This window comes from Nymphaea colorata, chromosome 2 (genome assembly GCF_008831285.2).
Source record: "Nymphaea colorata isolate Beijing-Zhang1983 chromosome 2, ASM883128v2, whole genome shotgun sequence".
Classification (NCBI taxonomy): domain Eukaryota; kingdom Viridiplantae; phylum Streptophyta; class Magnoliopsida; order Nymphaeales; family Nymphaeaceae; genus Nymphaea; species Nymphaea colorata.
Window position 1 is genome coordinate 16,623,955 of NC_045139.1, and position 14,198 is coordinate 16,638,152.

Sequence of the window (14,198 nt, forward strand, 5' to 3'; positions counted from 1 at the left end):
TTCCAGAAATAAAATTTCAGAAATCAGTGGAATGGAAACAAAATGCATATTTCCAAACCAGAAATACTAGATTCAGTCTGCAACAGTTCTCTGCCAACCTTTTTTCCTTAGAATTTTGTCTAGAACTTAGAACAATGCTAGATCTCTCTCTCTCTCTCTCTCTCTCTCTCTCTCTCTCATATACACAGGGGCGAGGGGGGGAGGGCGCCTGGGCCATGGCCCGAATGAGTGCAGGAATTTTTTTTAGTTTGGCCCCACCTGACGCTCCTCTTGGCCCGCCCCTGAAAAAAATATTGGCTCCGCCTCTGCATATACAGTTCATAATTTTGATTAACAGCAATAGCTCGCATAGGGTATAACAGATTTAGGTGCCCAATAGACCTTTATAAAGAATAATATAGTAAAATAGTCATCGTGAGTGACCACTTAATACAAAAAATAGTCCATCCAAACAGCAATACAAGGAAGAAGTAGAAACGCGTAGAAACAAACTCTAGCCAAACCAAAATATCAGCAATATGTGAGAAAAGGTACGGTAGAGAAGGCACACTCAGAAGCTTTTGACACTGACTATTAATTTTAATACAAAATTGATATAGGAACAATGGTTGGACTGGAGAATCATATGACCCTTCTCTTTTTAGTTCTTCTCATGCTAATGAAGGCAACTGCATGCCGCAGAAGGTGAAAAATGATCAGAGAATGTCCACTGCATGCACTACTATCGAATGGAGGGAGAGCTACATGTACCTCCAAAGTAATCCATGAGAGTTGCTTTAATCCCATCTGCTTTCCAACTGAAAATTCATTGCCTAATACATCAGCACCAGTTTTTGGCTGAACGAAAAAATTTTGCATATAGTTTCAACTGTTCTTCCAGGTAGTCCTTCAGAAACGGTGTCCTATCAAATAGATGGCACAAGCAGCTCCAAGAAGGCGACTAATCACTACATAACCTCAAAACCGTTTAGAAAACAGTTCCTTATTTTTTATGGCTCTTCCCAGTATGTGATGAACTAAGTCGCAAAGCTGAAATTGGGTATGGGCAACCGAAGAACACAGAGATGTTGTGCCACCCACTTTCACCAACTTCACCATCCCTTGAACTTAGGTGATCCAAGTATGTCTTCCCCTCATATATGAACTGGAGTTGCTGCCACAGCAATAATCCAATGCCCACTTCAACTGACACACTTGCTATGCACAAATAAATTAAAACTATGCCTCGAGCTGACAAGAGAAATGCCGTGTTTGCTAAAGCATGTAAAATTTCGGCTGAAAATCTTCCAACAGAAGATTTGCTTAATTCTTCCAAGGAATACCCTGGATCATACACTAGTGGTGGCCAAACATGCCAACCAACATAGATAGACATCAGAAAGGCATAGAAGTTGCTTATAACAGCAAAAACAAGAAATGTAACAAAGAGACGGTGATTTCCTGCTCCTACACAATTGCCAATCTGCATGCACAGAAAAATTAGTCAGACTTGTCAAGGAGAATACATAATTAATAACAAAAAAAGTTTGTGCATTGAGATATTACTGGTGTTGGAGGACCACAATAAAAAGTTACAAAAGAGATTATATGACTTTTCCTTACAGAATTCTTAAAAGAAATTCAATAGGAACCAAAGTTATCAGATCAAAAAGAAAACATTTTTCGTCTCCCTTGAAGCAACTATTACAGGAACAAAAAAGAAATCACCAGAATCTAAAGCAAAATACATAATATTTGTGTTAGACTGGGGACAGGGTACTGTCCATGGGGTTGTATGCCACCGGAGTACAATATGTCTCAAATCCTGGGTGTGATTTTCTTGTGCAAGAAACAGGAAAAAAAGAACACATAATTGCTGGTTTAGTCATGGGAACGGTCACATCTTACAAAATTTTGAACAGGAAGGCAAATCAGTTAGAAAATAGATTAAGGAAAAAATGATACAAAAACTAGAACAAACTTACGACAAAACAAATTAGTTGGCATTGAAAAGAAAAACCAATATCCTACGAGAGAAAATTTCTAATTTCTGTTTTGTCTTTATTTTCATTGAAGCTGAATTGGACATGTAGAAGAGAAACTAAGGGCTTGGTAGCAATCAGATAGAGAGAATTTACGAAGGGAGACAATGTACGAACAGCCAGCCGCAATAAATCTCTAGGCAGAGTGAAGGTACACGAAGAGAAATATCTCCTTGTACTTCACAGATAGTTTGCAGCTTTCTTCTTTTCTATTGTTTGATTTATGGTAACACACTAAGATCATCTCCATCCTTTCCACACTACCAACCTTCAAAAACAGATGCTAGTTAAGACATCAAAAAACTTACACCACCGTGAAATATCAATAATACATGCAAAGCAGTTTAAGCTAGCAACTAAGAGAAACCTGAGCCAGAATATCCTCTTCTCAGTTAGGATATAAGACAATGCTTTCTGGATGGGTATGATTGCTGACTTGGGAGGTGAAGGTTTACCATATGTCCCTCAATGTAAAACCTCTAGGTACCCCTCCCTTGCCCACTAAGAAAGACTTTCTGTTGCTTAGTTATGCTATTTTTAGGCTCGATCTTTTTGACAATTATCAATTATTTTTGTCATGTTTGGTTACATCTTAAAAGAAATATAAACACCAACAAGAAACCATTTCCACTTTATTCTTTTCCAGTCAGAAATGTTTGTATGTAGGATCCTTGTCTAAGATTTCCCAGCATGGGAAATAAATGAATAATGTAAATGGACAATTGACAAAAGAAAGGACCAGTAAAAAGGAACAAACAGAAGAAGTAATGGTTTTTGTAGCATGATAAAGGAGTCAGAGAGATAGAGTAGATGTAGGTCACCTCAAACAACATGAATACATATGCACACACATACGCCCGAAAATATGCACATGGGCATGCATGCAGAATCCTGCATTTTAGGTTTTCTGGAAGAAAAGTATCTCATTCAACATCAAACAGGAGATTCAGAAATAAAAATATACAGAGATATCAGATTCATGGAAAATGAAATATAGTGGTTACATGAGAACAACCAAGATCAAGCAATTGATGGTTAGGTGTCATCAGCAACCTTGCAATACATTAGTAAGATGCTTACATAGAAGCAGTAGACAAGAGTATACACACAGTATGCTGTGCAGCATACATATGTAGTGACCCAACCCCACACTCGCAATGCATATGCTCATTTACGCACATGTAAACATGAACATATATATATATACATATATATATATATATATATATATATATATATATAAGCTTTCAACTTTTGTGGATTAAGATGCCAAATAATCCCCAGTAAAAGGAATATGAATCTAGATCAATTCAGAGCATCAAAAAATACCGAACTTAAGCAAAAAACACTCACAAATGGGCAGTGATGGTCCATGTCCAAAATACATGTTTTACAAGACCTACAATGATGTGTCTGAGGTGACTTCGGTTTTTCACAGTAATGACAAAATCTATAATTGTCCAGTCCGTCTTTCCTGACAACTTCATAACTGCCATACAAGACAGATGGCTGTTCCCCGGCATGACGAAATGCTACCAAGATGAAGCTATACATGGTGCCGGTTGCAAAAAATACTGTTGACAAAGAATGGAAAGCTGCCCATATATATCCCAAGGAGAATACAAATGGAAATGAAGCCCACACGCCACCACCTGAGGATTTAAAGCAAAAAAAAAAATACTAGTAACGAAAATATTTTCGAATGACAAACAATTTAGAAATTGGAAAAGAAATGATAAATTTACAAAGAAACTAACATCAGTAATTGTTGGTCTAATGGACAATTCCATATTTACCTGACTAAATGAAATTCACAAATTCACATATATATTATATATCAAACAGCATTAAAATGAGTGACAATGAAGTATAAGGTCCACCGAACATACATATAATTAATAGCATGAACACAATAAGAATAGTGAGAAATGACCGGTCCCGCACTCTTCTCCAGAAAGAACAACAACGACTGTCATGTTTCAATGGGTTTTGGTTTGTGATAGCTCCACACCATCCACACTTGAACACAGGAGAAAAGGATGGAAGCATAAGACGTAAACCACAACCCCAACAAATCGTCTCATGGCTCTGAGGCATGTAAGCCACATAATGTCCCTCCTGAGTAAAGAAAGTGCAGGTCAGGCTTCCATTTTCTAAGCCAGCCATATGTTATTTACATTACAAGCAAGTTGATTCATAGCCTTCTTCCAAGTCATAAAGGAACATAAAACAAAAGCAGAAAAATAATTAATTTCACAAAATAATTCTTGACCAAATTATGTACTAAATCAAACACCTGATTGTTATTACTAGCTTTTTCCATTTTTGCAGATGAGCACAAGCAGTTTTGTGCTTAGAAAATCTGAATAGAGGTCTGCATTCTCTGCAAATAAACCTTCCACCAACCTGAGATGTCTTCAGGCCTGGGTGCTGAAATCATTTACACGCAAAAATAACAGAATGAGAATAACATTCACTAGAGAATTTAATTTAACAAAGTAAACATAATCATAATTCACAACCCAAAGCCAGAACACCTTCTAGATCGAGGTACCAAATGTGCCATATAAAGCTTTTCCTAATACAGCTTTAGGGATCTACTTATGATAGTGTTGAACTAGAAGATTCTTAATCCCAAGAAAAAAGGCAGCAAGAGGTACATAAATGTAAGAATATCTGAAGAGGACACCTTCCTGTTTCCTTAGAAAAAAATAGAACAATATCCTCATGATGTTTAACTATCCACTAATGTCCCTCCACACCCACACCGCCACCCCCCCCCCCCAAAAAAAAAAAAAAACACACACACACACACACAGAGAGACAACAAGAAAACATACATCTGCAGAGAAATTTCCAAAGGTTAATGCATCTCACGAGCCATCTACTTCAGTATCCATAATTTTCTTCATGACAGAAGTTCAACTTAAATAAATAAATCAATAACATCGTTTTATCACCTGTTTAAGGTTAGAAACTAGGGCTTCTATTTATGACAGAGCAACCTAACCGTTCAGCTGTCTAATTCAATTTTGAAATACTAATCAAAAACTCCTTTTTTTCTTTATTCTTCTTCTCCCTTTTTCATGAGAAGGAACCTTCCTTGGAAACCAAGTCATTTACTGACCCTCCCTCCACCCACTAGCAAGTAGACCCTAACACTGGCACTCAAGCTTTACAGAGTTCATCTGTAAACGTAACCTGACTGCAAGGTTAGAATGGAAAATATTACAGATAGCCCTAGTTGAAAATCTATTTCTTTATTGTCATACATAACCATATCCAATAGATGAGCTAAAAGCAACTGTATAAGCACTTATCAAGCTAAACAGGCATCTTAACATGGGTATCTTGTTCTTCTCCAACCAACAGATAAGAAATCAGTGAGATTGCTTCCTCGCTAAGCCAGGACTGACAAGGACTCGTGATAAAGGAACATCTACGCACTAATTTCCATGCACAAGCAATAGAAGATCATTTAATTCTTCTATCCTTGTACTTAGGGATGTCAAAGGTTCAGATTCAGATAATAATAAATCGGATTGACAAAACCAAATTAACCAATATCCTAAGACCATATTCTAAATCACCTACAAACCCCGAAAGGTCCTCAAACTTCGCAAATTGTTAACTGGCAGGGCATTAAGCCTACCAATTAAGATTCACTAAAAGGCTCCCGTCTGAATTGGTCTGTCTATCCTTATGAGCTTGTGTTAGAATTCAGTAGCTACCATTTCAGTCACCTTAAACCCAAATCTTCGCTGGAGAATCCATCATCCTTTCCCAAAACAGAGCCATAAACGGTCCTAAGCAACATAATGAAAGAGACTGACGCACTTGCTGAATGCCATCATCTAATGTGATATAGATTATCAAGCGAAATTCCCCCCGCATGATGCATCAAAGATGATGGACTGCGCTACAGGATCATGTAAGCCCAAACTCAACATGAGAAAGCTAAACGTTTCCATGAGCCCGTTTTTCATCTATCCAACAAGATAATACCGCCAACAATAAAAGCATCAAGTTCACATTATTAAAACAAACAAAAATTAGATTGTTCATTTTTTTCAAGCCAAGTTCGCGAACCCGAGCCAAATTGCCCTTTCTTCTCGCAGAACAACGTCAAGAAAAAATAGTAGGTGATGAGTCTCCTTATACAGCCCCAATTTTTCTTGATCAAACCAATAGTAAGACTTTCTATCTATCCACTCTGCATCTCAAAAACCAACTTAACATAGGTTGGTCTGAGGTCCATGGACTACAAACAAGAGGAAAGAATCAAAAACACCATAACCAATTACGCAACAATAAAACAAAGTAGGACCATCATCATAAGAGAAAGTCGCAGAAGAGAGGGGGGGAGGGAGAAAGACAGAGGCATACTTCGACCAGGCAAAGATTCGAGCTCCCCAGATCGTCGCTTGTCAAACTTGGCGTAGAGTCCTCACTCCCTCTCTCTCTTTCTTTGTTCCTCCTGTGGTTGGGCGGTTGACTCCTTGCTTGGTCTCCAGGCACAGTCTTTAGGTGGTGGCATCGAACTTTTTAGTTCAAGAACTCGGTCACCGTAGTCACACATCTGCAGCATCAAAGAGCTATGGAGTTCAAGAACTTGGTCACCGTAAGCACCAACGATATTAACGGGTCAGACCCATATAAGACCGTAGGTCCAGACTCAGATCCAAATTTGACGTACCGATCGCCTTGTGCGCCCTCCGCAAGCCCCGACTGGCTGGACTCACAAGTTACAAACCCCATTCCCAACGCCAGAGCCGAATTATAAGCTTACCCATTCGATTCATCATGCTGAAGATTTCGAGATCTTAGTAAGATTTCAGTCTTTCTTGGTTTAGTACAACACCTAGTCGGACACCCATCAATTGCAAAGAAGATTTACTGTTGAAGAAGTGCACGTATGAAGACGAATTGTGTTGTGGAAATTGGAATCCTCTTTAATCCAAATGGTTCAATTTTGGATCACTTTCACATATAAAGCATGATCGATTTGTATCTGCTATTTCATTTGGAATCTTTCCAATGAAGTATTGCTGAGAGTTAGCTACCCTCCTTTATTAGCAAAACCAATATATACAACAAAAATGGATCCACACCCACCATCCACCTTGACAGAAAATTCACTTCTGTTCCATCCCCGCCTCCTGTTGACAGATCGGAGCTGCCATTATGAACTACCTGATTCCTCCATCACCATTATCTTCCATACTGTCACTAAGAAGCACAAATTCCAGCATCGCAGCAACCAGATGGGTCTGATTTTTAGCTCTGAACCACAACTCTGCTTCTTTCTGAATGACTAACCATGGCACTCTAGATCTCCCAAGGCGAGCAACAACTGAATGCCGTATGCCCCAAGTTATACTGCAGCCCAGAAATAGATGGTTCACACTCTCCTCTTGGCATCGGCAAAGGAAGCATCTGTTGACAAGGCTGATCCCCATCTTTTGAATTCTATTCTGCATGAGAAGTTTCTTCTCGCACGCAGCATAGGTAAAGCAGCGTGTTCTCGCTGGTGCACAAGAATTCAATATCCCTGCCCACCTGTTCTGAACAACACCTTTCTCCCTGATGTCTTCCCAAATGGCCCTACTTGAAAAGCATTGTTCCTTGTGCCCAATCAGATCAGTTTGTCCTCTCCCCCATTGTCAGTTACTTCAGTTACCTCTCTTATACTCTCAATGGCAAATCTTTTCTTTGAATTTCATCTCTGGCATCAGTTATTCTCCAGCCAAGACAAAAAATCACTTCCCCATGATCCTCCCTTCTCACCCCATCAATGTTTATGCAAGGTTTCCATCTACCCATCCAGTAGTTATTCTTTGACCATTTCCTATCTTCCAGGCCTCTATTCTCTTCCATCCTTGTCCAAGGCTTTGCCAAGCACTAGACCTGTTCGTTTTAGCCCGATTTCTCCTTGTCTCTTAGGCTTACAAAAGGATATTCCAAGCAACATGTTGAAGTCTCTTACTACTCTCAGTTTCAGCCCAAAGAAAACCGGCTTGATCTTCTCTAATGTAGGAATGATACACCTTGGAAGCTTGAAAACCTGCATCCGAAACATTCGAAGAGAGGCAACCTGGTGATTATAGTGAAGTATCCTTACTTTCGGAAATTATCTTTTACTTTTTTCTAAGATGTTCATTTGTTACCCCATCCATTGTTATCATTCACTATTTGCTATGCTACTTCTTACGAGACGTTCAGAACAGGAATACTGCGTTCATTGGCACGCAGTGCTACTCTTTAACGTATGCTGCCTGTTCCTTCCAAATCAGAATATTGAAATTTTTGACTTCGTACTGATGAAAATTGTGTTGGTAGCCAAACATATCGATACAATTGCATCATTTACCTTTCAATAGTGTAAGTGGCCCAAGTTTGTGTTCAATCGGCTTGAAGCCTTGAAGTGGAAGACAAGATACAGGAAACAAAAAGTTGCGAGTACGTTACTTGCTTACAATGACAGGATTTAACTTGTCACCATGACCTTTAGGTCAGGGACAAAGCACCTGATTGCTTGAATGTGACCATTAAAGTGATTTTCTTGTAATCTAACCTTGCATGGACGATCTTAACAATAAGTTGATGGGAAACATATATTAGCCATCTCGTCTCTGCCGAATCTCCACGAAGACAAAGTTCTCTCATTTGAGAGATCCCTCTGCGAATTTCTACGAAGATGAAGTTTTCTCCTGGTCATGGGAGATTCTGTTTCTCGTTTTCTGAAGACTCTGTAAAACAGAAACCAACAAAATAGTTGTGCACTCAAATTTGCTGCTGCCCCATTTCTAGTTGCGAACTCTTTCCCAACGAAACAGCCTTCATGAAACCTTCACGAAAACGCACCTGGTGAAGTTTGAATTCATAATCACTTTCCAGTTAGGCCAACCTTCGTGCTGTTCCTGTTTTTGCTGGAAATTGATGTAAAACGACGATACACCAATTCTGTCCCTGGGAGGAATTTCTCTTTCCCACGGCACTGACACGACTAAAAGCCAACCACATACATAAACAGGACCATGACGGCACCAACAGCAAAGCCAAATGGAAAGCCCTCCCTGCACCAACCAAGCCAACTTTTTGCTGTAAAGGGACAAAGTTTTCATGGCTTCTTGGGGGAAAATAACGAAGACATAATAATAAGTTCAGGAGTTAGGTACGGTGCTCCGGCTGAAATGGCTAAGAAAAGTTCTTTGTCGCTTCGCTTCCTGTGAGATGTACATTGCAAGAGAGGTCGATCTTAATATGATCCACTGGTTCTTTCCTAACCTTCTAAATCAGCACGAGAATTGATATAAAATAGGCACTCCAAGACGTCGGGTTCTGCTGGGGCTGGGGCTGGGTCTGCTTGATCCGTGTAATGATCATGATCGAGTAATATTATTTTGAATGCTTTCCCAAAAACATTTGTTTTTGTGACATGGCCGAGCGGCAGGCGAAGGAAAAAGTAGAAAGGAAAAAGAGTTTCATTCACAGATACAACGTGTCTAATCAAATCATCAAACGTAAATTTCCAGAGAAGTATGACTGCTGGTCAACAACGGCAAGCGGCTTTCCTGACTGCTAAAAACCTACTCTCATCTCTCCACCAACTTTTTATAACAAAAAAAAAAAAGGAGCAACTCACGCCCCGACAAATACAACTTTCTAGATGAGTTGAAAAGAAGAAGAGGTATATTATTAGCTGATGCTGGTAGTCCTCTTTCACTTGGGGAGTCGGCTAGATATCAGCCGCTAGAAAGTTACCAGGGATTGTGATCTGCAGCATCAGTTGTCGATGAAAGTTAGAAGGAAACCAAGTCAAGTCAAATGGATAATAAACTTGAGGAAGAGGCAACAACGAAGAACAAAATTGGGTCAAAATTTTCTCACCTTCTCCCCCATCTTGAATGGAGGCAAACCTCTGTAAGGACACCCGCTGCATCGGAATGCATCTCCGAGACCACACTATGGAAGGATTTAGAGTTAGCAACGTAGAGAAAATTACCTTTTGCTTTTTTGCCATCATTGACACCCAAAATCTAGAATTAGAAACTTACGTTCCCACAGGAAGATTGAGGATTGTTCAATTGCTCTGCAGTCAGCACCAGCTTCTCACCCTTTTCCTCTGCTTCAGCTCGGCCGCACGTGCAATTCTTGCATGCTTTCCGAGTGCTTCCAACTTCACAATCTCCAACTGCATAGAAAGGCTCAAGGGTCAAGTAAAATTTTTAAAGAATTTTAAATCTTGTGATCACAAGATATGACACTGACTTGGTAGTTCAGGTCTCGTCAAGTCTTCGTCAGTTAACAGGCTATCCTCGTCGATGAGATCGTCTTCTATTTGAATCTTTGGAAAGCTCTTTGGTGCCGCCTTAATTGAAAATGATGAACCAACCTTCCAGGAGGGCTTTTTGGCTCTCACCTGCCAAATCATAAGCCCCACTCATAAGAAAAATGACAGCGCTGAAGGATTCAAATGAAAAAATAATTTGCATGGAGCAGATGAAATTAAGAGAGAGAATGCCATTCAAGCATTCCATACCGTCAAACATTGAGCATCTTCTCTTGGCAGTAGCTGTCCCAGTGCAACAACTTCTGCTTCAATAAAGCCAGACATGACCAGTCTACGTTCTAGTGTGGCACGTGCCTGCGACAAAATACTTCTCATGAATTGCATGAAGAATACAGCTTTACAATGCGAACAGTGGAGATATGTACGATCCTACCTGAATATGGAGTATCACAAGAACTAAACCACATGCTACAAATAGGACAAACCAAAGAAAATAGTAAGGGCCATGGGAATAGACATGCCAATGAGGTAGCAGTTTCAATATATTCTGTTTGAAAAAAAAAACGACGAACTGCAATCAAGCATCAACCTTGATCAATAAGACCAACATAAAAATCTTGCCAGATGATCTGAAAGAATCTCCACAGAAAGTTCCCTGATGCTAATTAAGATTGAAAACACCCATCTTGTCTGTCTGATGGATTTCCTAATCTGAAGGCCTCGACCAAATAATGCAAAGATAAGAGCCCTGAGGTTCCCCTACACAAAATTACACCCGTGTGACCGTGCCTACTCATGCCAGTGTAACGTTCATAATTTAAAAACAACAGTACAACACCATCATGTCCGACTTTTTTCCCTGGAATAAATAAATGTAGCTGTCGAACACTATTGTCAATATCAACAACTCCAAGTTCCAGAGAACCTTTACAGAAGCACATAGCAAGAAAATCACACGGTACAGAGATAGTCCAAAAGTCACCTATCCTGGTTAACAAACGAAAGGAAAACACCACACCTCTTCAGTTGTTCCAGTTGGTTGCAAAAGTTTCTGCACAAGGACCTTTCCACCATCTTTCAATCCCTTAACAATCTCAGCTAGCAATTGACCTACTTGGACCTCAACCTCCCTTTCCAACAAAACAACAATGTCGATGGATGAAGATTCAACTGGCAATCTTCCTGTAACGAATGAATAATTCACCAGACAGGTTAGTTAGTATATAAATCAATGCAGGTACTTTGTGACTCTCATTGCAAAAGTTCTTTAAGATACATCTAATCAGGTATGGATAGAATGAATAAATATCTAACTGTTCTCTTCCATAACTCGCATTTTCCCAGTCTAAGACTAATTTGTTATGATGATGTCAAAAGCTGCTTAGGGATCAAAAATGTTCAAAATGTTACTTTCACATTAGAGGACCACAAGTGGAGTCAATATAAACATACAAGCTATGCAGAACCATCTAATGAGATAAAAATGTGGTCATCCCTGAACCCTACCATCAATTACTTACATGGCTTACTATTCTATTTGCCTGATGAAACACTTTTCACCATATTTACTAAGTCAACATAATTCTAAGAAGAATAGGATTTCACAGAGTCAAATTCCTCAAAACATTTTTTTCCATATTTGAAAGCGATAATGGAATGATACAGGCATTCACGAGATTGGCACAATACAAAGCTTCACTCCATGTGTAGTTTTCCAGACTTCATGCAAAACTTTTCTGAAATAGTTATCTAGGGAATCAGGCCCTCACCAAATACTAAAAGTCTCAGTGTGGCCCACTTTGATGGATAACAATTCCATTGAAAATTGTACAAGGAATATGTTTTAAAAACACTCATAATACATGCATTGGAGCTGGCAATTTCTGCTTTAAGGTCTCATAGTTTTCAGAGGCATGCGTTACATGATATCAAGGAAGAGCACAAAAGTATCAAAATTTACTGTCTGAATGGGGGCGGGGGGATAAACACTACAATGTACATTGATCTATTCAATTAAACAAAAAGGAAAAAGGTTAGTTCCGCCCTATGTCAGTTACATCAGATTTCCATCCACCTCTCAAAGGAGGCATAACGAGCATTAAAATTGTGCCTATCATACATAAGCTAGACCAACTAACTCAGATAAATCTCCTTCTATAAAGTGATAAATGGCCTAGTGCAGCTTGAAACCAAAACTAAAAATCTCTTTTTGTACTAAACCAGATGATTACTGGCATCAAGAAAAGGACTTTACAAACAATAGTGAACCGTTAGACAACTAGAGATAGTTAACTTCATTATCCAATTTTAACGGCAGTCGCAACAACACTGAGCATTACAACAGACTGTTTATCAAGAATATATCTTTACAGATTCCCAGTTGTCTCAAACACTTACTAAAAAATTTTCGCAACAACTGAGGCCCATCTTCCCAAACAAAGTAAGAGAAAAAATATAAAGGCATTTGCAACTCTTCGACAGAAAAGAAAATCCTATAACTGAAAAACAAACGATTTCCTACAACTGGGACACAAACAATCTGAAAATCAAAGGGCCACGCTTACCATTGAGGGAAGAAACTTGAGTAATGACCGATACATTTACTTCTGTGATTTCTTTATGCTCTATATCACAAATTTTCGACAAAATTGAATTGATTGGCAGAATGGCATCATCTGTTATCAACAACACTTCCATTTCGACTTTCTGTAGATCTGAGAAAAGACAAACACAATTAGCTGGTAACAACTAACAAAGTAAACATGCCATAGCTATAAGCAGTATATTAAAGGCATAAAACCATACAAGAACAAAAAACAAATTTTGCTCCATCAATTCTCGACAGACTAACCGCAAACGGCAACCACCTCAAACAGAAGCCCCCAGACATTCACACAATAAAAATAGAAAAAATGAAAAAGATCAGAGGGTTAAACACAAGGGTTCCCGTAATTAATCAGCAAAAGGTCAGATATTCAGCATACTATTATGAAAACGTATCATATCTGTAGCAACTCCAAGGTGTCCCAAGAGAGAGAGAGAGAGAGATCCACCAAAAGAAACGCGGGACTCCTACATTATCCAAGAGATAGAACGGCTATAACAAAAAAGTGCTAAAGAAAGGCCACCCAGCTCCATCTTTCGGGTAAAAAAACCATGGTTCAAAAAGATTAACGACCTCTCGCCCTACCTCTGAAATGAAGAAGCAAAATCCGACGGACACACACCATAAGCGTCTACAGATTCAAAATCGGCAAAAAAAACGCCAGAAAAGAAAACAACTAAACCATGGAAGACGCTATTATAAAAAAAAAAAAAAAAAACTCGTAAACTCCGAACGTTAAGATCGAATCCCATCAAATCCCCTCGCTTTCTCTCGTGGCAACCACAAACCCACCAACCTTCACGAATCTTCCCCATTTCAAAACGAAACTCATCCAAGAAACAAAAAAAGCAAAAAGATAGTCAACTCACGGATCAGAAAGAGTGAATCGATCTCCCACTCCACCGACAGAAAGACTCGAGCCGCCTCCTACCCTCTTCGTGCCTATAGCTCGAGACGGCAGCCAACTATGATCTCTCCGGCGTTCGGCGCCTAGGGTTGAAGAAATCGCCGACCTCAAGGAATTCAAAAGAAGAAGAGAACTCCTCACGAGTATCAAGTTTTGACGCGAAACGAGGGCGGAGGGAATGTATTTATACAACGAACAGCGGAAAAAAGAAAATTATCAAAAATATAAAAAGAAAAAAGCGGGAGAAAAATACCTCGGAAGACTATGGGCCCCGCCAACCCACCGAATTACCGGCCGGCCACGTAAGTGCTGACGTGGCTAAAGCTTAAAGGGAATTCAGGTCAGAGTTTTTTATTCTACCAATTAGAAAGC

The 14,198-nt window shown here is 39.3% G+C and overlaps 2 protein-coding genes across 3 annotated transcripts; both read right to left on the reverse strand.

Moving 5' to 3' along the window:
* Positions 1-369: 369 nt before the first annotated feature.
* On the reverse strand, positions 370-6,610 carry LOC116248733 (protein S-acyltransferase 11). 2 transcript variants are annotated; one of them, XM_031621693.2, is made up of 5 exons: positions 6,408-6,609; positions 4,318-4,451; positions 3,911-4,139; positions 3,375-3,673; positions 370-1,462 (listed from the first exon to the last, which is right to left on the reverse strand). In XM_031621693.2, the coding sequence occupies exons 2-5, from the start codon at positions 4,342-4,344 to the stop codon at positions 983-985; spliced, it is 1,035 nt and encodes a 344-aa protein (XP_031477553.1). In that variant the 5' UTR covers positions 4,345-4,451; positions 6,408-6,609; the 3' UTR covers positions 370-982. The 2 variants fall into 2 exon arrangements, with proteins under 2 accessions (XP_031477553.1, XP_031477554.1); XM_031621694.2 differs by lacking the exon at positions 4,318-4,451 and having other exon boundaries at positions 6,408-6,610.
* Positions 6,611-9,487: 2,877 nt separating this feature from the next.
* LOC116246771 (anamorsin homolog) lies at positions 9,488-13,993 on the reverse strand. Its single transcript, XM_031618633.2, has 8 exons — positions 13,789-13,993; positions 12,879-13,028; positions 11,333-11,496; positions 10,564-10,668; positions 10,293-10,443; positions 10,079-10,215; positions 9,912-9,986; positions 9,488-9,798 (listed from the first exon to the last, which is right to left on the reverse strand). The coding sequence occupies exons 2-8, from the start codon at positions 13,009-13,011 to the stop codon at positions 9,760-9,762; spliced, it is 804 nt and encodes a 267-aa protein (XP_031474493.1). The 5' UTR covers positions 13,012-13,028; positions 13,789-13,993; the 3' UTR covers positions 9,488-9,759.
* Between the last annotated feature and the right edge of the window lie 205 nt (positions 13,994-14,198).

Bases quoted from the DNA above. Each gene is read 5' to 3' on its own strand.
- LOC116248733 (XM_031621693.2), bottom strand. From the start codon at position 4,344: ATGGAAAAAGCTAGTAATAACAATCAG. The intron at 4,140-4,317 runs GTGTTTGATTTA...TTCTTTACTCAG, and splicing joins AAGCTAGTAATAACAATCAG to GAGGGACATTATGTGGCTTA. The intron at 3,674-3,910 runs GTATGTTCGGTG...TTAAATCCTCAG, and splicing joins GTTCATGCTATTAATTATAT to GTGGTGGCGTGTGGGCTTCA.
- LOC116246771 (XM_031618633.2), bottom strand. From the start codon at position 13,011: ATGGAAGTGTTGTTGATAACAGATGATGCCATTCTGCCAATCAATTCA. The intron at 11,497-12,878 runs GTAAGCGTGGCC...CATTCGTTACAG, and splicing joins TCAAGTTTCTTCCCTCAATG to GAAGATTGCCAGTTGAATCT. The intron at 9,799-9,911 runs GTGAGAAAATTT...CTGATGCTGCAG, and splicing joins CATTCAAGATGGGGGAGAAG to ATCACAATCCCTGGTAACTT.